A 26699-nucleotide genomic window follows, 5' to 3' on the forward strand; every position below is an offset into this window, starting at 1 on the left:
TTCAATGTTGTTATCAGGATGGTTTTTTTATTTTTTTATTTAGTGTGATAGAAAAGTGGTGCATGATTGGAAAGTGGAGGTAACCCCCCCAAAACATTAGAGGTGTCAATATTTTCAGCCACGTTTCTAACAGCTTGTTCTACATAAACTGCTACACAAACTGAAATGCAAATAAAATTCAAGACAGTTATGCCATAAAAACAAGAATTAAATAAACAATACAATACGATAATAATTATAGGGGGTACAGCTCCATGAGGTTTGTACATCAATTCTTTTTTCTTTTTTTTTTGTCTACTGTACAGTAGCTCCAGATTAATTTGTTTAATTCCATTAAATTTATTTTAATACCTGGAAAAGTTTGAATTATATTACAGAATAACTTTCATTAGACCACTGCAAGACTTAAATACAAGTCGCTCTTGAATTGTTGTCCAATTCTTTTCCCCAGATTTTAGCCTTGAGCTTTTACTCTCCCCTCAGCATGATGCTGCCAACTCGCAACCTCACACTGAGGCTTTTTCTTCTTTATTGTTCTCTCAGGCCTCCACAAAAGAGTTGTGCATTACACACAGGTGGACTTTGTTTACTGATTAGGATATAATGCAGGAGTTTCAGAGTTAAAAGGCGGCTGAACACAATTTTTTTCCCACTTCACAAATATGTTCTACTACATCAAGCTTTTAGTTGTGACAAATGTGAAAAAGTTCGAAAAGATGAGCAAAATTATGAATTTTGTGGTGAAACTGATATAATTCGAAATGGCAAAAATACATTTTAATATTTGTTTTTCACCCTTTTCACACATTGTCTTGATATGTCAATGTTTTTAAGACACCGATCGTCTTTACGTGCCTCTTTTTTATACGTGACGTTTTATGTGAGACCAAGTGCTGTTTCCAGATATGATAAAAATGTCAGAAAATGTGAAGGATTTTGAAATACAGTTAACAAGCCTGTGACTTATATATATATATATTATATATATATAATATATATGTGTGTGTGTGTGTGTGTGTGTGTTAAACCAATATAGTGGATTTTGTAAGTTTAAGGTTGATTTTTTTTATGTGTGTGTGTTTTGGAAATAATCAGTTAACCCTCAAAATGTCAAAATCTCAACATACAACATATAAATACTTCTCTAAATGCAATTAGGACCCCCTTAAATCCTCATTTGTTCATTTGTATTTACATCACATTTAACCCCAACTCATTTAAAATAGAATGAAATGGGGAAATGTAGGCTTATGTACATTTTACTAAAAAAGATGATGACATATAGACTTGATTTTTTTTCTTTATACTTTATTAAAACTGCAGTTGGGTCAAAATCTTTTTCAGACATCCTTTATTGAAACAGACAACAGCCATTACTGGGATTGTTTGATATTACTTTCTCGCCGCCACAAAAGTTCCAGTGTGTTCGTTTCCAGTGGTGTTTGTTCACTCCATGTGTTCACTTTCAGATTTCCTCCTGGAGTGATGGGCGTCGCACCCGGCGGGATAATCGGACCTATGGAGGGATTGGTGCCTGGGGGCCTGCCCATCGCCCACACGCTCCCCCCGGGCACCCATCCGTCACAGGCTGCCTCCCCGCATCAACCCTCCAAACACGGCGACCCCATGAGAGAGCACATGACTGAGCCGTAGTAGGACCGCCCCCGGAGCTGACGAGGGTCACGAAACCAGTGTAAAAACCAAGGATCCGACCGACCCATCCAAACATAAGCTTGACTTCAGCCATCTGGACCTACCAGCAAACTGCCTGTGGGGCAATGTGTTACGCACTCTGTTTTTTTTGTTTTGTTTTTTTTTGTATGAAACCACTAAACCCAAGTGAGGACAGTGGATGACGTTGCACGCCTGAGCTGCCACACCAAGATGGGACTGAGCGACTGTCAAACTCCTGCGCAGAAGATCCAAAATCTCTCCCCGTTTCAGATTTGATTTTGCCTCCCGTTTGGGGGAGGCAAGTGAAACTTTTCTTTATATTGTTACCATTTTGTCTATATTATGGAGGTTTCTTCTGACTTCTGGGATGTGTTACCAGGAACTAAAGGCAGAACGGAATCCTGATCCCCGTCCTCCCAGGACCGTGTCAAGCCTAATTTTCCCTTTAGTTTTTTTTTTTTTTTTCTCCACACTTCTGCTCAAATACATGTTTTTGTTTTACTCCATTCGGTATGATCAGTTTCCTGTACTTCTGTTGAAAATCAGTATCTGTTTTTTTTTTTTTTTTTCTGTTATTCAGTCTGTGAAAAACTCGAGGGTTTACAGTCATGTTTTAGCAGACGGCAAAGATCAGGAGTTTCTTCAATCTAAACTCTTATTTTATCTGTCTCAGTTTATGAAGGGTTGTGCCCCCAGAATGTAAAGAAAAGTTTGGAGAAAGTAGATGTAGAATAACATTTGAATTTGTGAGGTAGGAATGACCCTTTAAAACCAAAACAAAAAAAAAAAGAAAAAACAGAAACAATTGGGAAATAGCATTAAATTGAGGTGTAATCTTTCAAAGTACCTTGGATGTTTGCTTGTTGTGAACACAATATTGTCTGTTGGCATCCAAAGGACCTGATTTGCATGGCAGCAACACACTTGCGAGACATGAATGGGTGGGGAGGGGGAATCAAAATGGGAAATGTCTTAACTCAGGAAAAACAAAATCATCAAATCTGAACAGAACAAGATGAAACTCTGGATTACTGCTTTTCTTTCTCCATTGTGGTATTTTTTTTATAAATCAAATGCATTTTTTTTGATGTTGGAAGGCTTTCACTCCTGTTAGATTTGTATTGCCTTGTTAAATGTTCATATAAATGTAGCCTGATGTGGCCGACCTCGCCCTCGCTCGCTCCCTCTCATCGTTCCTCCTTTTTTTCCCCTGCTGTGACGAGAGCCAGATGGGGTTCCTGGAGGCTCTATGAACAAGCAGCGGCCACATCCATCCATCCATCCAGCCATTCACCCCCTCAACACCAGGACTTTAGCAAGACGTGGCTGCTAGCAGATTGTTTGTTTTTTAGTGTGAGTATTTGTATTTGTTTCTTGTATAAGGTGAACATATAGCATACAGTGCAGCTGGAACCAATAAATAAAACTTACTGTTCTGATTTATGATTGGCCATTATTATTTTTTATTTCCACCATGATTTAAAAGGTACTTTAAGTGTTATGAAGCTTTGAGTTTTATTCGAGTGAGATCGAAACGCATCTATTCGTCACATTTTCTATTTTTCTCTTCCCTTTGCTTGTGTCTGGAAAACTTTAGAACTGAATATAAAGATATTTAAACTCGTTGACATTAAATCATCATCCCCAAAAATATTTCCTGAATTCATAAAGCAATTAATTTCTCAGAGTAATGTATTTGTAGCACAGCATCCTCTTTTGTCTGGTTTATTAAAATAGCATTATGGTCTTCTAAAGATGCAGATTTCTTTACGCCCTCTAGTGGTCCGAAGTGGGCATTGCAGATGGGTTTGTGAATGCCTGCTGTTATAAATTACATCCTTAAAATACAGTGTGGCACATTACAGTATATTACCAAAACAAGTCACTCATCTGCTTCCTGACAGTTTGAAGACTTCTTTAAGTGCTTTCCAAAAGGTCTAGGAGAATTTATGGACATTTTTGACCAGTCTTTTGGAAGCACATTGTGAGGTCAGACAATGTTGTTGCTATTGGGTCCAGTTCAGAGCTCTTGTCAGTCCAGTCAAGTTCTCAAACACCAAACTCTGTCAACCTTCCTGTTCCTGTTCCTGTTCCTGTTGGAACTGGTCGCCTTCCTGTTCCAATAGGAACAGGAAGGCGAACTGTTGATCCTAAACTGTTGTTAGGATCATGAAGCAACGCCAATGAATCGCAACCCTGGCCCTCAAGGTATTTTCTTGTCAGCACGCTGTCAAGTGGTGCACTTTAATCACCAGTTTACTTAAGTGAGGTGTGTGGTAGCAAGGAAACGCATTAAACTTGCAGCACAGTGGGCTCTGAGAACCAGCGTTGAGAAATAATGCTTTATACCATTGCCACCAACACCTTGTGATGTCAGGCTTGCATGCAGACTACTAGAAAATAGAAGTTCATTCACAGAAAACCGCAACTCTCAGGCCATCAGCTCATCTGAAGGTTGCATGAAGTCAACAGTCTTAACTCTGCAGAAGGTTGGTGACGTCTGGACACAACTCAACCCAGCATCCGCCGACTCTGCTCTGAAGTTTTAGATAACTTTGGTTTTAGTCCATTTTTGTTCTACAATTGATTTAAATATTTGCCTTCAAAACACATTCCTGTCTGAGACAACACTGCACAAAGAAGCAGTGTGTTTGAGATGTAGTCTCAAATTATATCTGTGAATGTTGTTCTGTGTAACTCATGTTGTGAGTTGTCTGAAGCATTACAAAGCCATGACCTCACCATCTGAACTTTTTCAAATTATTGAGAAGCAATCTTTGTGTATGTGAACTTGTAAACCTGAAGTAACTGAAAAAAATCTTTTAATCGTTTTGAAACAGGAAAATGTAGTTTGTTTTAATGTCAGACACAAGCGTTTTCTTTGTTTGTTTTAAAGTGGTTTGTTACAGAATGAGTTTTATAAGAAAACTGGAAAAAGGAAAGAGCTCAGAGTGCTTTCCAGATATACTCTAAAACCCAACATGAGAAGAGAGTGGTGACATCAGCATGCCATTTTTCAAGCCACAGCATTTCAAACAGAGAAATTCAGCCTCGACATTCAAAAAGGTTTTATTTGTTTTTTGTGGGGGGTTTTCTCCATATTTTGCCTTTTCTTTGCATTACACTCCGCTTAGTGAAGTCAAGCCTAAAATCCACAAACCGTCATAGTTACAACTTCATCAACTATTGTATAAATACAAAGCAACACATAGGTGATGTTCAAAACATGTATGACATGAATGAAACACGAAGGAGGTTACAGTACGCAATGGCAAGAGGGGGAAAAAAAAAAGCAAAGCAAACTTTCACAGCAAAAAATTAAGGTATTAACAACTTATGTTTTTCTTCTTCTTTTATGTCAGCTTTGGTTGTAGATGTTGCAATCTCTCACAACAAATGGCATGGACGGGGTGGGGTCGACAAACAGACTACAGAGGAGGTGAACTGACATGTACCATCATGTGAGAGGTGGACAACCAATTGTTGGAGGGAACAAACGGAAACGAGAGAGAGTTATAACACTGAACGAGTCTCATCTGTCCAGGAAACGACACAAACGGAAACAAAAAGCACCAGAATTTAAGCATTCAGATGAGGTACTAAATCCCATGCAACGATGTAAGTAAACTTCCCACTGTCAAGATTGGTTCTCTCCTTTACAGCAACAGTGTTTCTGTGCAAAAGTGTCTTTATCGAGATTGAGAGAACAATTAACAAAATTCACCCCAAAAAAAAAAAAAATTGGAGAAAAATATACATAAAGCTCTTATTAGCTCATAGAAGTTTCCAAACAATAAATATGTAGAATAAATTCAAACACACACACACACACAACTTCTCAGTTCAATCAGTCTGTAAAAAGTAAACCAAATATCCAAACATGTTATGTTAATGTGCTAAACCTTAGTGGGCAAATCTCCCTTCATAAAATATCTTATTTCAAGCAATGATAATTAATTAGAAAGGTTTCCATAAAGGTGCATTGCTTATAATAAGGATATATAATAAGTCGTTTATTATGATATAATCTCTGGTTTTCTGAAGATTATATTTATTGGCTTTGTCCTTGTCAGTTCAAACACACACACAGAAAACAAAAATGCTTAACAAGCCAAACTCCTGTACAACACATTGAAAATATCGGGTTGGAAGTGTGCTTTTGTCAGTGCCCACGCTGAATAGTTATAAAGTGTTACCTTAAATAAATGCTGGTATATTTCCTTTAACTTTTTTTTTTTTACAACCACATGCATTTACATCTATGGATAAAGATTTTTTTCTTTTACATTTGAAACAAAGGGTCTTCTGCATTCCTGAACCTCTACTCTCCACATCTTTGACAGTCTGGAGTTGGTTTGATTAAACAATTCGAAGTGTTTCTGTAAGAATTACGTCCGAGTGGCTGTGTGTACCAGAAGAGCAGCCATGTCTTCTGTAGCTTTGGAGGTGGGAAATTTTGAAATAGGGGAGGGGAAGCAGGAAGAGAGAGGGTTGTGGTTCCCTGTCCTTTGCCGGAGGCTTTCACAGTTTGTCCGTGTCGAAAAAATAAAAATAAAAAAAGGAAAATCAAAATAAAACCAAAGAGAAAAAAAAATAAAAAAATGAAGGTAAAAGAAAAAATAAATAGAGAGGAGGGAGGAGTCCTGCCTCCTCCAGACCCACTCCCTCCTTCCGCTTCAGTTCAGTCACTCGTCATCGTCGTCCTCCTCCTCCTCGCCGTCAGACAGCGAGGCGCAGGGGCGGATCTGCCTGTAGCCGTCCAGCCACTTCTCCACCATCTGAGTGACGAGCGGGTGGTTGCGGCGGCGGGAGCTTTTCTGCAGTGCCACCAGAATGCCGCCTTCTGTCACGCAGCAGTCCAACCACTCTCGAAGGAGCTTCTCCTGTTGCTCTTCGTTTCCCATCTGAAAAACGCAGCGAGCCTTAATATGTGCAACTGTGCTTCCCAAAAGTATACATTAAATATATGAAATATGTAATGCTATAAAACATAGGACAGCAAGTTTAAATCCACACAATGGAGTCATTTAGATCAAAGCATTTTCACACACTGGAACAAGCTCACAAAGAGGTAAAACTAGTCTTAGTGGTGGAACTCTTTACTTCTTGTGCCGACAGGAAGTGGATGTGAAGCAGCTTCCTCTCGCTGTCGACCAGAGGCAGGAACGTGACCGTCTCGTCGTCGTCTGTGTTGAGGTTGGCGCCTGCGCCGCGATTGTCAAAGCCGTCGTTCTCCATGGCGACCAATGCTGAGAAATGGCCTCGCGTGTAACCCAGAGCGATGGGGCTCTTCCAGCAGAAACTCTGCTCCCACAAAAGGGGCAAGTACACACCTAAGACGGATGGCGGGGGGCAAACACAAAGGGTTTTATATTTACATCAGCCTTTGTGAAAATATGAACTGTTAAAATCAATGACAGTTAAGAGATTTCAACATTTGATGTACAATTTGAATGCAATTAATTGAAAGGAGAACTAAAGCTGTTATAAAAACTATATTCAAGTAAACAACCAAGCAACACCCTCTATCATGTGTAGTTAATCCTGGAGCAGAACAAAGTTCATTCTTGGTTCTGAGCTGAAACATTGTTTACACGCACTACATTTTGCAGAAGCTAACACACACACACACGCACACACACACACACACACACACACCACCCCCCCCCACCCCACACACACACACACACCAAAGTAAACGCAAAAATAAATGATGAAGTTCTTGTTGTGTTTTTACGTCACATTCAGCTGCGAGTTGTGTTTGGTATTTTGTTAAGGTTAATATAATTTTTTCAAAAAGCACAGCCTACGTATGGAGGCCTGAGAGCTCATAGTGGAGAACAGGTTCACAGCTCAGATTTTGATAAAGAAAATTAAGGACAGGAGCCACTAAATGTGCTAAGAAGATTGGATTACTTTTGCCAATTAATCTGGAAATGGCTGTAACAGCATTTCCACACTGTATAAATTCCACCATAGTACAGCAACCAGGACAAACAACAACTAAAAGAAACATTTAAGTCTCAACACATTCACATCAAGATCAGACTGACTGATCTTGATGTGAATGTTGCTCCATGTTATCCTTTACAAACATCAGTTTGCATGTCAACCATGAATGATCCCAAGAATAACTGAAGTGGATGTTAACAACCCTCGGGTTGTTAATGAGGTTTGCCATGGGAAACATGGCAACAATAATCTCAAATACAAACAAAATATATAAACACAACATGAAGACGTTCAAGCAGTATGAATATGTTTTCTTTTCAAATTCACTTTTATCCATGGCCGTACTTAACTTTGCAGAACACAAATAATTGATATTTGTCAACACAACTACTTTTTCTCCGAGTGTATAAAGAGCAGAAACAACAGCGTTATCATGTTACTGTCATACTTTGTCAGTAGCATGTTTATGCGCATTATGTTATATTTTGATGTGATAAACTCCATCAAGCTCACAAACAAAATTACAGTTTTGATGGTCTTTTGTACATATGACAAATGGATTATGGGATGTTTCTAATCATTTGGTTGTTTCAGCCCATTTAGACTTGGTCTTAAGGTTTCTGTCTGGAAAGTTGAGGATTTATGAGATGCAGTACGCAACTCATAAATCATGACTAAATAGGCTTGGCAACATTTTGTAACACTATGGTGTTCTGAAAACAGAGATGCAAGTATCTCAGAGTTGATTTGATTTGCTGGAATAAGCCTCTGTTGGAAAAACATCTCTGCTTTTGTAACTCCTAAATATCTCCTAATGAAACCAAGTTTTGCTCAGCAACTCTCCAAAAAGCACAACGTTTTTTGATCAACAAGCTGAGTCGCTCTGTGCTTTACTCTGGCTCCTGGCAACTGTAAATCACTGGTTCGTCAGGGAGGCTTTACCACAAGAAGTTGGCTCCCTTTATGGATTTTCATCAAGTCCAGCACACCATCAGTAAGAGCAAATTGAATCCAGGCTGTCTTAGAGTTGGTTGTGGAAGTAGACTTCATGTTCACATGTGGCTCTGACTTCATATCCTGATAGTTTGCATGTGGAAAATTTATTTGCCTTGTTGTATTTTTGCTCCTCTGACACCGACACTTTTTCTAGTTTTGAACCAAACAGACCAAAAAAAAAAAAACAAAAAACAAAAACAAATGAATGGTACTAGTGTGGGTTGAGCTATGCGGACACATGTAGGCTGCAGACATTTCAAAATATCTCCACTTTTCAAAGTCTACTTCCTCCACACCCACGAGAAATGCTCATTGTTAAAAACCCCCCAACAAAACATAAATTTTAGAGGAAACAGCGACTCAGACAGAAATCATTGCTCACCTTGAAAACGAGTGTAGCCCAGTGTTTCGCCACGGAAACTTTTATAATACTTCACTCCATAGACGATGATTGGCCTACGAAGTATGTGTGCAAGAACAAAAATGTGGGTCTGCTCCAAGCTGGATCCTGGCTGTGGAACAAAAGTAAAAGGCACTGTAAAATTTAAGAAAAGAATCTAGGAGGAAAGTAAGAAAAACATAAAAGAGGAAACCCTTTCTTATGCTGCCAATTGTAAAAAAAACAAAATAAAACAAAAAAAAAAAACAAAGAAAGTCAATGATTACTAAGCTTTCACACCCAGATATAAAGCATCCCACCCAAATGCTTGGTCGGTGAAGTCATTCAGCAGAGTGCTGATGACAGACAGAATGCACTTTCCCAGGACATTATGGAGAATGTTTACTGTGGCAAAAAACAGGAAACCTTCTTGCATAATTGATGCATCATTAGCGGGCCTCGCTTTAAACACAACAACCTCCTGTCCTCAACGCCAAGACGTTGGTGTTTGCTTTGGTGCACGTGTATACCTGACTGGCAAGCGACAGGATGAAGGCCCAGTCCTCCTGCCACTGCTCCTCCCGGAGGGAGAAGTGCAAACCGAAACTCTGGGAATACCACGACTCCCACTCCTTCCAGCGGCTGTAAAACCTGCAAAATGCACAAACGGCTTAGACTGTTGCGTTGATTCAAACATGGGGATGTGGTTGTTGTTGTTAGACTTGCTCTGAGTTTTAGAAAAGCTGCAGCTCCTTCCAAGTAGACATGACTCAAACAAGGATTATCTTTATTTACGTCTGATGCAAACAAAGGCTGCTGTCTTTATTGTGGGAATAATTTCTGAGCAGAGTTTGACAGTGCAAGAGAAAACATGGTTTCCATTTTCTTCTACTCGCTCACACTCTATTATAAGGCTTGCATTACTGCAAATATCTAAAGCCTTCACTGCACAGCATTGTGAAAATATTGTTGGCTAAACTTTTTAAATAAGGAATCATTTCTTTTCACTTCATTTAGGAATTTAAAAGAGGCAAAAAAAAAAAAAACCCGCAAGAACAAAACTCAATAGAAACATCTTCCTCGGCTTAAAAAATGATTAAATCATGTATAGTATGAAACATTTTTTGTATACATTTGTAATGGAAACCCAACTACAGTTTCATTTCTAGCACTTCATGCTGTTAACCTAAAATGCTAATTTTCCCCAACAATCACATTTTTTATCTTTTACAAATAAAATAGAATGGTAGAATCAAGTAGAAACGAATAGAGAGTATGAACTGCTGCGGTTTCCTGTCTGTCTGAACTTTTTCTTAGTTTTGTCTGCACATCAGTAAGCTGGACTGCCTGAAATATCTTACTAGCCCAACAGTCACTGAGTCATATAAAAACAGAATCACATCATCACCAGGAATCGGATGAGAGTTCAGCAGACTTTGAACTTTATAACAGCTTAGGCTTTGATTGGATCAATTTTTATGCGTTATCAAATTTGGCATACCGTGAACAAATGCCCAAACCGATTGACTCAGGTAGAAATTGGGGACTAAAAGTCACAACCAGGTCTATTTTTATTTGCTGGGAAACGTATGTAGTTAAACAGGAGTGCACCGATCTTTAATTTTAGGTGATCTGCCATGCAAAATAAATCTTATTTCTATTTAAATAGACATAAAGCTTCTGTATTTGCTTTTCTGTTTTGTTGCGCTACAAAAACAGCCAAAACACATTAAATTTTATTGGTGGTTTCAGTCATTTTGTTAGTTTGTCCTTGGCTGACCTCAAACCTTGTGATTTTGTGAAAGCAAAATATTGCTGTGCACTTTATTTTTGGTAAGAGGCTCAAAACATTCCTGTAATCTAACCTTTTGTGCAAGTTTTTGAAATGTAAAAAAAATAAATTAAAGACTAAAGAAACCGGCTTTCCTTTTTTGGTTTAGTTAATTCAGCAGTTTGGACAGAAATGTTTTGAACTTTTTCATTTATATTTTTGGAGCAGTGCCTCATGTGCATCTAGTACAGGTTTTTAATCGCTTCACAGATATTTTTCAATGTTTATCAGTGAAATAAGGTTAGACCATTGACACATGACAACGTCCGTAGTGGAAAAAAAAAGAAAAAAAAAATCAACTCAATCGCTCAGATTCGGAATCAGATTGGTAATCAGCCAAAACATGTAAATCTATGCAGACCTAGGTCTAAATCCTTCAGCCCTCTGGTCTAAATACAATTCTAACAGTCAGAGCTTCATTCAGCCTCCTGAACAGAATCGAATCAGTCATGCTGGTCAAAGGTAGTTTTAAGAGGAAGCTCTGCATCACTGCTGTTTGTACTGCTGTTGCTGAGGCTGCAGGTCTCACCAATGTGAGCAGTCGTGCAAGCTGTCGTGAAGAGTCTTGCGGAGCACAGAGTCCTTGTCATAGATTCCCCACGTGGCCTGCAGCACCGAGTCAAGGAGGCAGTCCCCCGCTGTGCGGTTCCAGAGTGCATAGAGCCGGCTGTCCAATCTCGTTCCGAGCTCCAGAGACCAGTTGATGATGGGAGACTCTTCTTCGAGTTCTGACCGAGAAGGAGACAGCAGCGGTTATGAGTGCTACTCTTAGCATTTCACTTCCAAATCAATACCACACGAAAGATGCGAGTTCACGTGGAAAAGTCAACTGGTCTAAAGCAAAGTCAACCTGACTAACTCTTTAAAAGGAAAGGTTTAATTTTGCTGTTTACCTTCAAATTACGAGACTACGAGACCTAACATTTCCCATACTGAAGTGATTTAACTAGCCCCACAACCGTTTGCATTTAAGTAAATGGTGAAAGCTTCTTTTTTCAGCGTGCTCCTATGTCTCCAGCCTGAACTCTTTATCATTCACCCAACGAGGATCAGAGAAAACCCTGAAACTCGATTGGACTCATTAGCGCAGAGCAAAACTGGCACACATGATGGAGGCAGAGCAACAAGCTGGCCACTGAGAAATAGAGTTGGCGGGAGGGAAAATCCATGTAACACAACACTGCCGGCATGGGGGCAGCCTCTTTGTTACTGTGTGCGGGTTGTGAAAGGAGTCCATGTGTTCGCATAGCAACCGGATTGTTGTCAGATAGGTGACACTTCAGCAAAAAGGCGCAGAGCTGACGGAGTAAATTACTCACCTTTCTGGACGTCTCGGTCCAGCACCTCGTCAAAGAGCTTCTCCTGAACCGCGGGAGGCAAGTCCTCAATATCTGAAAGCGAAAACCGAAACAATAAAATAAAACACATTTCGCTGAGTCGAATAATATTTAACTTGTGACTTTTCCTTTGTTTAATTGTACAGTTTAATTCATTGTGAACTTCAAATGCAACGTTTTCTGTACTCCACCCAGGTTCAAAGCTACATGTTAACATTATTAGTAACATAATACATGCCCAGTAATATTTGCACTGTGTCCTTTAGAGAGTTGCAGAGAAAGCAATTTCCTGTAATAAAATTCACTAGAATTGCTTGTTTGATGACAAAAACTGTCAAAAATAAAACAAAAAAAATCACAAACAGATAAAAATTACCAACATTAATCTTGACGTCAAGTGTGCCCATATGTCTGATCAGCTCACAGTGAAATCCTGGCTTATTTCATCTAAAGCCAACTTATAGTACAGCAGCCAGTGAGCTCAGAGCTGCTCTCAACACAGAAGCTTGTTCTTTAGCTGATATTAATGAATGCATAGCCTGTGTGGAGCAGAACAGAATAGGTTTCGCTTGATGGCTGGAAGCCAATGTCGGCACTTTTCCGCCTGAACACATGGTAAAAGAAAAAATAAAATAAAATAACTCTTAGTTTAGAACGAACAACAGCAACCACACAAAAAGAGTGCAAAAACAATTTTAACAAACATCGGTATCCTGAATGCAGTTTTCTTATGGGTTCAAAGATAAACAGCTGGTAGACTGGTATCGTCTTTGTGGAAGAACAATGCTGAAACAGTGAGGCAGAGGTAGCCTCCATGTGCTGGCTGTTAGATGAAGACAACTGGAGCATTATGCCCACGTCAGCATGGGAACAACACGCCATTTCATACCCGGCGAGTAAACAAAACATGCATTCTGATACACACTTAGAAGGCCAGAGAGAAAAGGCCAGACAATGCGCTGCTGCAGTTGCAGCTGCAGAGTTTCCCCCGAGCATTTGCAGAACCCCATCAGCCTCAGTAATGATATTCATGAATGTTTCTGCTCCACCGGTTTGTTCAAGCTCGTTTGCTAGCCGACGGATTGCTGACCTGCAGGCAGGGTAAAGGTGACCAGGTCAGTGAGGAAGTAGCAGGTGAAGTCGCCCTTGCGCTGGTGAAGAGAGGCCGCCACCTCGCGGCGGATCTGCTCCGTCAGTTCGGGACACACCATGGCCGGGATACACTTGGCCGCCTGCTGGGACACCTGACAATAAGAGGGAAGCTTTATTCAGGGATATTTGAAACCTGAACATTTCCCACTATAGCTGGTGGTCACATTTCTTTATCTGAGTTTTGACTGATGAATGACTTGATTTACTGAGATCTGATAAGAAAAGTTACAAGCTTCTGCTCATGGGACGAAAGCACACGTGACTTTACAAAGGCTGGCATGTAAAATCAGATCATAATAGTAAACACCAGAGGTGTGTTGGTATGAGACTCTTACAGTGTGATGGATTGCAGTATATATATAAAAAAGAAAAGATACGGCTTGATACATATCCTTTAATTTCAAATCAAAATAGTCCAACCGCTTCTAAAGAAGGATAACATTTATAAAGCTAAAATGTTATCCTTCTATTTTAATTATTGTTTAATGATAAAAAGGAAATAAAAAAAAAGTTTCAAATTGTTGGTCTGTTACCCCACATACAAACTTGATTCTTCTCCTGTCCATTCAAGACGTTTCAAATCTTCTTCCAAAAGCTTCTTCAGTTTTGAACGTGGGCAACAAATAAGTTTTACAAGTTTTCCCCAGAACAATTTCAATAAGTGGGCTCTTAAGGCCACTAAAGGGGCTGTTAAGTCCATATGAGTCACTTTCACTCAAACATCCAAATTTCCCACTCAAAGATGTTAACATGCAAGTCGTTTTGAAACAGAGTTAGCTTAATAAGCATGATGGGTGTCATTTCTACACCATGATAGCATAATTACCTTGTTGATTCACTTTAACACCATAACTATCTGCATTTTTTGCACACAGAAGTATTTACATGTGAATTTTTCTTTTTTTTTTCTCAAGTTCTTTTAAAATGAGGCAAAATGTCGCAGATGTTTTTCAGCCACCTGACTCGCAAGGCACAACAGAAGAACGACAGTACTTCATGCTTTAGACAGCTAGAGATAACGTCACTTCTTCTCGCATCTTATTAAAAAGGCTTTAAACTACTGGTATGATATGAACAAAAAATGGTATGATATGCCTTTATAATGATAACCAGCCATTCTTTGGTTAAGATAAAAAGACCATGAAAGGTAATTGTAAGGACTAACCTAATTTAAGTATAAACAATAAAAAGCAAAAACAGACAGGAATATTTTTAGGGGCAAATGTGTGAAATGACAGCATGGAACTTAAAGAAATGATCCAAAAACACCTGTAGTTTTACTTGTTTTGGTTTTGAAGTTTGGGGCTAAAAGCTTTGAATGTTCACAACAACATCTCAGCAGATTCTGCTATTTGAGCTAATTTAGCTCGAACCTGTCAGAGCTGTGCAAGCTGCTAGGGCGGGAAAAAGAGCAGATCCGTCTGTGGTGTGCATATAGGCTGCCGTCAGCTTTGAAGCATTTTAGGAAAGTGATCCGCTGGTTACTCACTGCCCCTCCCCGGAGCAAAGAAACTGGGCCACTGGCTGAATGGGAGGAGAAGTGTGTATACAGATAATATGGAATCACTGACAGCAGGCAAACTGCAGCTCAACTGTAGCACATGTCCACGGCCAGTGGGGAAATGCTCATACAAGATGTTGATGCACAAACTGAAAAGCAGTGCTATGTCTTAAAAAATCCATTGTAAAACACCAACAACATTAAAGTATAGTGCTAATTGTAGAATGATTATCATAAAGAATAATAAAAGTGGGCCTTATTGCTTTTATGGAGAGTGATTGTTTGCAGTTGTAAACAACACGCTCCCGCTGGATGCAAGTGCTGTAATAATCAAATCTATAGACGCTGATCAGACCTTTCCTCTTGCCCTCTGCTCTCACCAACAAATGGCCGCTTGGTTACAGTAAACACACCTCAAAAACCAGCACACCGTAGCTAAAAAGTAAAACTGTCTCGCTTCTAGACTGACCTCTGTGAGCAGGACTGCCAGCATGTCCTGCCTCTGGAAGCGGATGGCTAGGTGAACCAGCGTGAAGCCATCGTCGAAAGCAGAGGGTCTGTTTAAGAGCCGCACTTCATCTGACGTCAGCTGCCTTGCTATGTCCCCTCCGGACGTCTTGTAAGCTTCAACCGCTGCCAGGTCACCTTCCACGACACCTATTAAGTCAAATGAGCGGAGGACAGGAGAAGACTTTTCAACAGATAATAAAGTGCGACTCAAGACAAATCTACTACAAAAGCAAAATGTAACATTGCGTTCCCACAAAAGAACATTTAAAGACAATGTTCTTTGTCTTTAAATGTTTTTTTATGTAGGTTTTATGTAGCTTTTAACAGTTACTTGGAAACAGAAAAAAAGCTATTTTATTACCAATCCTAAAAAAAGTCTTCAAAAAGGACAGCATGTACTCCAGCAAAATGCATAAAAACATAAGATGAGAATGTGCTTCATCTATGTGGCAGTTGTTGACTGTTTCAAAGTCTAGAGGAAGCACAACAATTCAAGGGGTTAGCTGTAATGTTAGTTGCTTAGCTCTTTTAGATGTTAGCAGGAAGTATGAGACATGTTAGATCAGACAGATGCAGGTGGTTTCTATTGTGTATTTCAAGCAGAAAAGGAAAATAACTATTGTTTTTAGAAAAAGGACATCCTGGAAACATACTTTGCATCATACTTTCCCTTACAAAAATGTAAACAAACAATCCCTGAATAGCCCCATGGAACGCAATGTTTACAAAAGGTAATTTGTCATGAAATCACATGCCTGATAGCTAAGGGGAAGTTATGCTGTTATTTAAGAGTCTAATGTAAGAAATCAAAGATTGAAAAAAAGGTGGACAGTGTTTAAGAGTGCCTATTAAGGTCATAAACATCAGTCATTACTATCAATCCAATATGACCTTCACTGCTACTGTTATATCAAAAATTGTACCAACATGGGCCAATTATTATTATTATTTTATTTTATTATGGCTAATTTCACAATGAAGCATTCATATTATTGTTGCCGTTCTTGTTTTCTTGCTTTATTGATCAGAAAGCTCAGTTCATAAAGATAATGCTTTATGGCAGCTGCTTTTACAAGACTGGTGTTCCTCTTTGATAAAAAAAAAAACTGACCCTGTTCCAGTTCATCAGCTCATAAAATCAACTTCATGCTTAAATACAGTTATATTCAAAAAATAAGAAAATTAACTATTTTTATTTTTTTTAAAGCTATTTTGAAACAGGTACTAAAGATTCTTTGAGCTCATGTTTCTGTATTAAAATATTTTTTTATTGGTCTGATGTAATGGTCCAATCTTAAAAGTGTTTTTTAAGTGGAAAATCTCTACAATAAACAGACATAAGGGCTTGGTGTGATTAGTATGTTTGTAATTAATATATATGATGTGTTTCACTGAATATATACAGCTACTGAGATGAATTAACTTTACAACGATGCTCTAATTTATGGAACGTGACTAAAAGTGAGAAGTGACAAAACACCTTAAACTACAACTGCTGGTCTCCTTACTCCTTACTTATATAATTGGCCATTATTTATTGCAATCTAGGCAGTTCTTTGTGATATTCATATATCACATTCATACGACGGTATCCTGCGTCGTAAATTTGCCGTTTAGGATTCTGCCAAAATGTACACAAACGGCATTGACCTGATTAACATAAATAAAGTGTTGGACTGCCTGTTCTTAAACAGAAAAGTATTGAGGGTAAAACATTCCTGACTCGGAATCAAGAGCAATTTTCAATCCCAGATCCCCACAAAGACAAATATTTGAAATCAACAGTCCAAATTTCAGTTTTCTCAGCTTGAAGATATAAAAAGTGCTTATTTAAGGTTGAAGTTCACCAAAAAAAAAAAAAAATTAAGGTGAACACATGGTTATGTAAACACTCAAACAATCAAACACAGCTCTGTCCACAAGGTTACATGATGGGAATATTTTCAGTGAAACTTTGACCTCAACAGCAGCACCAGGCTCTAATACAGGCTGCCATGCAGTGAAATGTGAACTGCTGTGCGATCAGTCTCAACAAGAACCTTTTTTTTTACATCATTTAACCAGAACAAAACCATTTGTCTGTGTATATTATGATTGTTATTATAAAAAAAAAACCTAATCAAACAGGAAAGAGGAAACTGGTTTCAACGACTCACAGCTATACAAACAGGGTCTTCCCATTTCCAGCTCATACAGTAAATGCCCGGGCAGCAGCCTCTAGTACATTTTGACAGCATCAAACACTGCTGAGCTTTTGTTCTCACGTCAAAGGACCACACACAAAGCTCGGCTGAGTGGGAGCTGGAGAGACACAAAGTGGGAGTGCCATGTGGAGCTGGCTGGCGCAGAGAGGGATAGAGAGACACGAGAGGAGAGAAACTATACAACGGCAGAATGGGATCGCCACCACTTCCTACAAAATACTCCATTAGTGTGGGTGTGCCTTTAGCCCTACAGCCACATCTGTACTTTTAATGGTACGCCTAACTAAAACAAACACACACAAAAAAACACACACACACACAAAGAGATGCACTCTTCAAGGCTGATTGATAAGAGAGAATGGACCAATTTAAGTGTGATTGTGGTGTTCCTCCTACACAAGGAACATCCATTTTTACTCATTTGAGTAGCAATGAACACAACAGGAACGCAGACAAAAACTATTATACAGTACAAGTTAGCACTCTGTGGTCTGCTCAAACTGCTAAACCACCCACTTTAACAGGGTGAAGCACTTCCCAGGTTCATATTTGTAAAGAACAAAATACCTGAGCTGTCTCGGGTGCTCCACAAAGAAACATGTCAATGCACTTATGAGCATTAGGTTGTTTATTTGTAATAAAATCATCGTTGGCAATAAAAAGGACGCCAAAAAAACAGACTTAGACAGAACATGTCAAAAGTATACCTTTTTCGCAGTAGAACTTATGAAGCTAATGCAAAATAAAAAAAGTCCTTATAGAGAAACCTAAAGCAAATTTCCATTAGTTCTTGCATTTCTTTCCAGCATGGGGACATTTAATGCTTAACTTTGAAATGCACTTAGGTCTTAGAGTTTTGCCAAGCTTCAAAAATCTAATTTCAGTTCATAGACACCTATAATGCATTCAGAATAGGCACACAAAAGCTAGTTTATGAAGCACAAAAAACAAAGAAAACTGCCCTGATAGATCTGAAAGCATACAGAATGTCATTCTCTCTAGCTATATCTATACAATTTCCCTCAAATTGTAGGTGAAAAAAACCCAAAAAAAACATTATTTAGAATAATAATATTGTCCCCACTGATGTCTCGAAAAAGAATTTATTATATATTGTGCACCCTTCTTCTGATCTTTCTACAGGCAGTACGATCAACACACCGACATATTAAAATATGAAAAGAAGCTGCATGGGACGTGCTGTGGTGGCACAGGGGTTAGCACGCCCCATGTTTGGAGGCCTCAGTCCTTGACGCAAACGTTGCGGGTTCGACTCCCTGTCCCGGCAACCTTTGCCGCATGTCTTCCCCCCTCTCCTTGCCCTCTTTCTTGTCTGCCTACTGTCAAAAATATGAGCCACTAGCGCCGCAAAAACTCTTCGGAGAAAAAAAATTATAAAAAAAAAAGAAGCTGCATGATGAACAGAGACGTAGAATTTAACCCCTCAAGATTTTTAGAAGGTTTGGACTGTCAAGCTCCGAGTCCATGAGAGAGCAGTGTAGGAACTTATTTTGATTATTGGCTGTTCTAAAAGGTTTTCCTCTTCTCTTTCAATAAGTGAAAAGGGCTGGAAGATGCTGTGAAAGCATTATTTTCACCCCCAATCTGAATCCATTTTCCTGATGGCTGGAAAACATGAGCCACCAGAAGCTCCATGTGGATATGATTTCCGGACAATCTGATTAACTTAATCAGCTAATAATCAGAATTATGTCTCCGCAGAGCTGTGAATGATGATCACCGGTGTTGTTCTGATTATGAGGCAAAGCAACAGGGTATTAAAACAGCAGAGATGATCCTGTTGCTCCACATATTGTTTTTGAATTTCTGTTATTCATAAGGTTCTTTACACATTACCATTTTAATTGTTTTCACGTTGTGCATACAAGCAGACATTCTTTGTCAGTAGTAGTATTTCTCTAAGCTCTGGTTATTGAGCAGCAAACAGTGTAGTGTTTGAACATTTCGCCTATATTCATAGGAGCGTCCTTTGACCATACCTCCATTTCCTCACACATTCCTATGTAGAAGACTGTAAGCTGCATGTGACTACTAGATAAGGAATGTTTAAAAGGCTTAGAGTCTCCGAGACTTAAACATAACATTCGACGACTGAAGGCTCTGGAATTAGTGAAATAAAAGCAAAAATAACAATCAGGAGGTTTAATCTTTCATGTGTCACAACAGAAATTATTCAAAGCAGACCACACCAACCTATATGGCTGGCAGTAATGATGATGGCCTGCAACATTATTGGCTACACTTCCATTAGTGTCTCTGATAAAGATTCAAACTAAAATATTCAAACTTAGAAGGAGTGAAAAAAAATCTAGGAATTTAGTAAATGTATTTATGTCTGTGAAACAAAAGCTGATGTACGGAATAAACAATATTTTAGGTGTACCCGTCATAGACCTGGTAGCAGCGCATGCAGTAAGCGTTTATAAAATGTCCCACTTTTCAAATGTACTTTCAACCACCTAAGTGGGTGTTCATCGGTTCTGGCTCCAGGTCTTTAACACCTACTGGTTATCTATCTATCAATGCCTTCAAACGCAACACAGTATGTCTAACAACAGTTTCTGTCAACAGGTCTTGGCCAGCTCCTTAAGCCGCCATTTTCACGTCAAACCTTATTAAATACAAACTTTTCTCATTAGACGAGAGCCGATATAAAGAGCTTTTAATTTCAATTCTTAAAGAACCAATAGGTCACTTTTCGAAGGAACACTTTGGAATTAAGCGCTGAATGTCAGCTGAAAAATAAAATGTCTGATTTAGGCGTTTGCCACTAGTGTATAGTTTTGTCAAACCACAATAATGCAAAAAAAAGAATTATAGCATCCAAAGCAAGTTAATGTTGCCATAGGTTTCCTAGAAAATAATAAATAAAACTAAAAACTTAGAACTCAACTAAGGATTTCTTAAGACTTACTATGGAAAATCTGGTTGCATTTAAAAACTGAATTTGAATTAATGTAAAAAGAAAAGCATAATAATTAAAACTTTGCAAAAATCCTGTATTATGCCTATCTGTCTAAAATGTGATGTGCATGTTGCTCATTTGGTTATAACATTTCTATTGCTGGCATGTCAGTTGTCTAGTCAGCCATCCAGAAACAAGTTGGCTATGCGATGCAGGCATTCATCAAAGCATGATGTTTGGGACCACCACTGAAAGCTGGATAGTGCCTCATTAATTCTGTCCAGTCTAAATACTCAGCGTGTTTTCCTTTAATCTGTCAATCCCAACATGGCTGCTGGAAACAGAACACTAGTGACATTTACCATGAGAAAGCTAAAATTTTGGTAGACTACACACATTGAAAAAAAAAATCACTCATATTAAAGACAAGAATAACAACATCTCAATTATTATGACTAGAAGCAAACACGCTGCAGTAATGTAGGAATGCAGAAAATAAAATAAAACAAATATTTAAAACATTGTTATTTGATTACTGAAACTGTGGGTTTAAGATTTGCCTTGTTAGTGTCTCTGGATTCCTATAATACTGAAGGTTAAACTACACACAACCTTAGAAAACAGCAGAAACAGGCCAAGAATGTGTTTCATTAGAAGAAAATATACGTCTCTGGTCTTTTTAAATGCTCATCTACTCTTCTTCCCTGCGTCTATAAGTGTGCATTATGGATGGTAAACTGTATGGAGAAATTTTTCCTCACTCAGTGCTGAGGCATTTTAAGTATGCACAAAATTCCAGAATCAGCAGGTTGCAAATCTGAGTAATCTGGATGTAACTCTATAAAGTCTGATCCAACAGGTCATCTTACAACTTGTAAATACATTCTGCTCAGTTGTATTAAGCAAATATAAGATAAGAATTGGAACCTTTTTATGAGGCTGATGCCTTTTTTTATGTGATGTTTTTAAGAGAACATCACATAAACTTGAAACTTACCAACACAAGCGTTCAGGAAGAGCCAATCTGTCCTTCTCATCCTGTTCTTAATTTGCTTCAGTTTTTTGAAATCCACTTCCAGCTCCTCTTTGCTCCCAATCCCCGCTCCTGACGCCAGTTCGATTCTCTGGAAGTCCATGTTCACCTCAGACTCCCGTTTTTCAGATGGAGGAGACCTCCTCTGACTGCTGCTGCAGCCCACCACTCCCCCCACCACACACCCAGTTCCCTGCCCGACGACACCCGTCCTGTTGTCCCTGTCCTGCTTGTTGAGCTTGGAGGACGGCTGCTGGCTCTCAGGCTCTGACGCCAGCTCAATAGGTTCGGCAAGCAGGCTATTGGGCCGGGGATGGTCGCACACGACGCACTTGAGTGCCTTTGCCCAGTTTTCGTAAGTGCATGCAGTGCAGGTCCAGTGCTGCGTGTGGGTGTTGAGCCTGTTGCGATCGTTGTATTCCTCGCAGGGGTCAGTGGCGGTGACAGGGGCAGCGGGGCGACATCCAGAGCCCGAGGTCTGCGGCGACTCCGTGGGGCTTCGTGGCTGCTGGGTGTGATGTCCTTGACGAGTTGCATGGTGACCATGCTGCAGCTGCTGCTGCTGCTGTAGCTGCAGTTGTTGTTGTTGAGCCTGTTGCCTCTGACACAAGCACTGGGTACAGCGGATGGCTCGAGGCCAGTTCAGGTAGGTGCACATGTGACATGACCACTTGCTACTCGTCTCAGGAACATCGGCGACGCGGACGCGAGGTCTTGCGCTGGAGTCTGGACAAATCAGTAGGCTGGAGCCCCCCTGAGATGGACTGTTGCTGAGGTCTGCGGGGTCCCACTGATGCAGACTGGCATCTAGGGCAGGGCTGCTCTTAAAGGGCTCCTCAGTAATGATGGCACCCCCGCTGGGCCTCTGAGCGCGGCACATGGTGCACTTGATGGCTGACGGCCAGTTCTCGTATGTGCAGTATTCACAGGCCCACTTGGCAACCAGCTCTGTCATCGTCGCGCCGCCACCAGAGGAGGCTTCCAGCCGTTCAGTGGGACTGGCAGCTCGTCTCTCAAGGAGATCACACAGCAAGCAGTGCGCTATGAGGGAAACGAAAGAAGGGCAGCAAATTTGTAATTATTCATTATAATGCCAGATGTACGCACGAAACAAAAAATATTACATTAAAAAAAGGTTGCAAAAGTTGGGACTTCTACATCTTTTTGAATTCCTCTTAAAGCTGTAGCCTGGAGTGCAGCACTGATTCCTGATGGCACTTTTAGGGCGTACTGTAAGCAGCATATGCATGGCAGGCAACTGTGCCCTACAACTGGGTAATAAGAGACAAGGACGGATGAAACACGACTCTCGGCGGGGAAGCGCGTGACTGATTAAGACACTGACAGAAGCACAGAAATTATGGATGGATTATGAGAGCGCGGCACCCGGGCAGATGCATGTAAATATCTCTCACCCCTTTATTATAGTGGAGCTAGATAATCGGACTGCAAAAGAGGCAAAGTGCCTCTTTGAAGTTGCCTTGCAGCTCACTGAAGCGATATCACAGGGCTTTAAAAAGAAATCATACCTCTCGAACTTATGTTATGTGATAAACCCACACAAATTAGTTCAGTAAAAGAACCATATTAATCTAATGCTTATTAAAATGTTAACCAAATAAAATATAAAACTATGACAGCCTAACAGGATAATTTCGTACCAGCTGTTCACATTTAAAAATTGACCTGTCAATCTGTTCTTTTACACAACACCGCTCACACTTAAAGGGGATAGATTATGTATTTCCAGACATAGTGCCATTTAAATAATTGTATTAACTTCAGTTTATATACATATAAAGAAATTTTACTTCCTAATTTAACACATTTAAATTGGGCCTCTGCCTCTTAAAAAAAACTTCATCTCTTTCTGAAACTCCGCCTTCAGGAAGTCATCACAACATTGCCTCCTATATTGACCCTTTAACAGTGTTTTTAACCAGCACTGCTCTGAGAAGGAGCTTGCATGATGAGCTCTGCAGATGCGTAGTTTCACCAGGTGTTTGCTAATTGCTGCTGGCTAGTCTTCAGCAGCTGAGTGGGGAAATCGCAGGGGAGGGCTGCCTTTTGAGGCAGAACCTTGGAAATTGCAGCTCTGGGGAGGAAGTGTGCCTCAAAGGCCCACCCAGGCATTTTGCACAACTGACTGGTTGCCATGTGAAATTAACAAATTTCTCAAAAATGCATGACAAAATGAAGACTCAAAGTATGTTTTTGACAAGAGAATAACATAATAAGATGTAAAGGTCAAGAAAGGGCTAATTTACGTAGTGATTACCCTTCAATCAGATTCAACGATTCGTTTTTCATCATAAATGTTAAGTATACAAATCTTTTGTACACTTTTGTTTTATCTACTGCTCTGAGAATATTCTTTTATCAAAAAATCTTTTTAGAATCTGTGTACTCCAGCTAACAGTTAGTTAGCTGATGATTATTTTAATAATTGATTAATCACAATGAATTTGATTCATCGTTTCCACCCTGAACCAATCCATCATAGCTCTGGCTGTACTCTAAATGTTGTTGTCTTGTCCTTCTATCCTCTGCCTCAGTATCAAGTGATCTGGAGGGTCTAACAGATTTTCTTTTTTTTTTTTTTCTGCGACTGCTCTGCTCTTTGCTCCATCCATCCAGCCAACATGACCACCAGCATGTTTCACTGTAAAAAAAAAGGCCAAGGCGTTTCAATTTGACCTCATCTGACTCGACAACTTTTTTTGTTTGTTTGTTTGGTTTTTTTGCATATTTTCTGTGTCCCTACAAAGCTTAATTTCTGTAAAGCTATTTCGTTTCATTGTGGTCATTTATTGTACTTTTCCGGTCTACTTTCTGGAACGCTTCAGTGTTTTATTGTTTTGCCACTTTGTTGCAGGTGTGTACTTTTCTGGGGTTTTCAGGAAAAAACTCAGTGGTCCCCCACACTTCTTTTTTGGTGAGGGATCTTGTGAAAAGTCAGTTTTGCTGTAGTAATCAATCCATCCATAATGCCCAGATCTGATTTTCTCTCAGGGTCACTTGTTACAGTCATGAAACTTGACCCACACCTCACACACGCTTTCCTGTAACGTCCTGCTCAGTCCCGAAGACAGGAGAGCTGTTGGAAAGAAGTTGCCTCGCAGTTCAAAGGGGAGTAACATTACTCCGTGTTTACACCACGCCTCTAAGTTTACCAACACAGCGTGAGAAATTCTGCAAATTTCTGCTAGCTCCCAGACACAGGACTCGTCGAAAACTGGCTCATTTTTTTTCCAAGCAGCGACCTCAGACCTGTTGTCAATACTTTTCTGCTAAATGAACAAAGTAATTTAATTGCCCGTTCGGCTAAAACCTTTCCCTGGAAGCGATAGTTTAACTCCGCAGTACACAGCCACGTCATATCCCGAGCTAGCAGCTGGCGGCTATTTTACATCACAACAACCAGCCGTTGGTTCGGTTGTCAGACAGAAATTACAGCCGAGCTAGCCCGCTAACATTTCCAGGTTATGTTTTGGCCGTAACCGCCTGACAGGCCCGAGTCAGTTGTACAAGAAGACGGCAATGTTAACACTCACCTCTGGTTTGCTGTGTTCATACTCCTCGGTGTCCCGCTGCTTCCCCTCCCGGACGGAGAGCCCCTCTCCTCCGGTCCGAAGTCGGGATTTTCTCACTTGCACGACACTAACCGCATATTTACTTCTTTCTGTGGGAGGTTGCCGTTCAACTGGCAGTACGTCCGTAAGGTCCAATGAACAATATCCCCCCCACCCCCCAAAGTCCCGTCCCTGTTTTGCTGGTTCCGACGCTTCAAATCATTTTAATCCTTTTTGCCGATTAAATCCCAGGTTGACGGGCTTTAATGGCGGCGGGACAGGGGGAGGGAAGCAGTCGAAGAAGGGTTGAAAAATACACTACAGGGGAGAGCAGAGAGTGCTCGGAGCCGTGTTACAGTCAGAGGCTGGATCAGGATTTACCACCTGAATCTGCCGACTTCGCTGATTGGTTGTTTTTGTCTGTATCCATTGGCAATGACCAATCAGATTCTACGTCTCCCATTCCAACTGTTAAAAGGCTCGGAGGATGCAAAACAGACACGAATGTGACAGCAATAAAAACAGCAGCACGCAGACTTTATATATATATATATTTTCCTTTTCCAGACGAGTGTGAGATTAAAAGTAAAATATTTAATTTTGTGCATCGTAATACGTTGCATTAATGGCAAACTGCCACATGGTATCTCCTCCAAAAGGATGATGTCATCGTAAAAATACTGCAGCAAGCAGTCTGCAGCAATGCATAACAGCTTGTGCAACAGTTCTGTCTGAAATCATAATTGTCAACTGTACGATAAGATTTCTGAATTGTGCATTGCATATGAAAATCAGTTGCCAAATGTTTATGTTATTACTGATATAAAAAAATTAAGAAACAAATGAAAAACTGTCATTTTACCACTTTGAGTAAGAAATGTATGGAGGTCTAAAACTGCTATAACAAAACACCTAATATTAATACACCTAATGAGGCATATATGGTCAAATATTGGCTCATTAGTCCATATGAAAAAAATAGAGATTTTGTGGTTGTTTTTTTTTAATACCTGTATTTTCACAACACTAAACTAAATGTATGCTGGACTAGTACCACAATAGCTAAAAAAAAGACTTACAATTCTACATATTTAACTGCATATAAAGTATATATGTATTTGTAGTTAACTGTTAACCAGTTTTTTCCCTGTGTGTTTGTGAAGAAGTACAAATGTGCCCAATTCAATAAAAATTGATTACTCAATCAAGTTTAAATTAAGAAAAGGTTGTGGGTTATTACAAATATTTTTGAAGAGTCAATTAGAAGAATTTCACTGCAAATTTCAGTTTCTTTTACAAGTGCCTAATTATTTTATGGCCACATACTGCAGTAACTTGACAATTAATTGTATTTTATCAATACCTGCACTTTAAAGGGGCAGTATTACTTGATTGTGCCAATTTATAGCACAATCAAATGCTATATGTTACCTTCAATTGTTATAGAAATGCCAAATGACTTAAAAGAAACTAGACTTTGTAATTTACCACCTTGAGATCGGACCTTGTTCTCTTTAAAAACCGCTCTTTCTGAAACTCTGCCTTCAGGAAGTCATCACAACATTGCTCCTTTACTAAACCTCAAACAATGTTTTTTTTTTTACCAGCCGCTACTCTTAAGGAGCCGAGTCG

General features: G+C 39.6%; 2 protein-coding genes across 6 annotated transcripts in view; one reads left to right on the forward strand and one right to left on the reverse strand.

The window, feature by feature from the left end:
* Nucleotides 1-3117, forward strand: part of ctbp2a (C-terminal binding protein 2a) — a 65748-nt gene extending 62631 nt beyond the window's left edge. For 4 of the 5 annotated variants that reach the window (XM_055029491.1, XM_055029493.1, XM_055029489.1 and 1 more), the window contains one exon: nt 1470-3117. In XM_055029491.1, coding sequence (XP_054885466.1) covers nt 1470-1653 — 184 coding nt within the window. In that variant the 3' untranslated portion in view covers nt 1654-3117. The remainder of the gene's footprint in view (nt 1-1469) is intronic. The other variant, XM_055029490.1, reaches the window with a different exon arrangement.
* Nucleotides 3118-4727: 1610 nt separating this feature from the next.
* On the reverse strand, nt 4728-25437 carry zranb1b (zinc finger, RAN-binding domain containing 1b). The gene is made up of 10 exons (XM_055029494.1): nt 25050-25437; nt 21460-22536; nt 15292-15479; nt 13260-13413; nt 12152-12223; nt 11362-11560; nt 9532-9652; nt 9005-9134; nt 6778-7007; nt 4728-6578 (listed from the first exon to the last, which is right to left on the reverse strand). Exons 2-10 carry the CDS (start codon nt 22448-22450, stop codon nt 6360-6362), a joined length of 2304 nt encoding a protein of 767 aa, XP_054885469.1. The 5' UTR covers nt 22451-22536; nt 25050-25437; the 3' UTR covers nt 4728-6359.
* Nucleotides 25438-26699: the final 1262 nt, after the last annotated feature.

This window comes from Poeciliopsis prolifica, unplaced genomic scaffold, assembly GCF_027474105.1.
Source record: "Poeciliopsis prolifica strain line A6 unplaced genomic scaffold, Auburn_PproV2 SCAFFOLD005, whole genome shotgun sequence".
Taxonomy (NCBI): domain Eukaryota; kingdom Metazoa; phylum Chordata; class Actinopteri; order Cyprinodontiformes; family Poeciliidae; genus Poeciliopsis; species Poeciliopsis prolifica.

Excerpts from the sequence above, each read along its gene's own strand:
- zranb1b (XM_055029494.1), bottom strand. The coding sequence starts at position 22,450 with ATGACAGAGCTGGTTGCCAAGTGGGCCTGTGAATACTGCACATACGAG. Across the intron at positions 9,135-9,531 it reads TCCTGTCGCTTGCCAGTCAG|CCAGGATCCAGCTTGGAGCA; the intron begins GTATACACGTGC and ends TTTGTTCCACAG. Across the intron at positions 7,008-9,004 it reads GGGCTACACTCGTTTTCAAG|GTGTGTACTTGCCCCTTTTG; the intron begins GTGAGCAATGAT and ends CATCCGTCTTAG.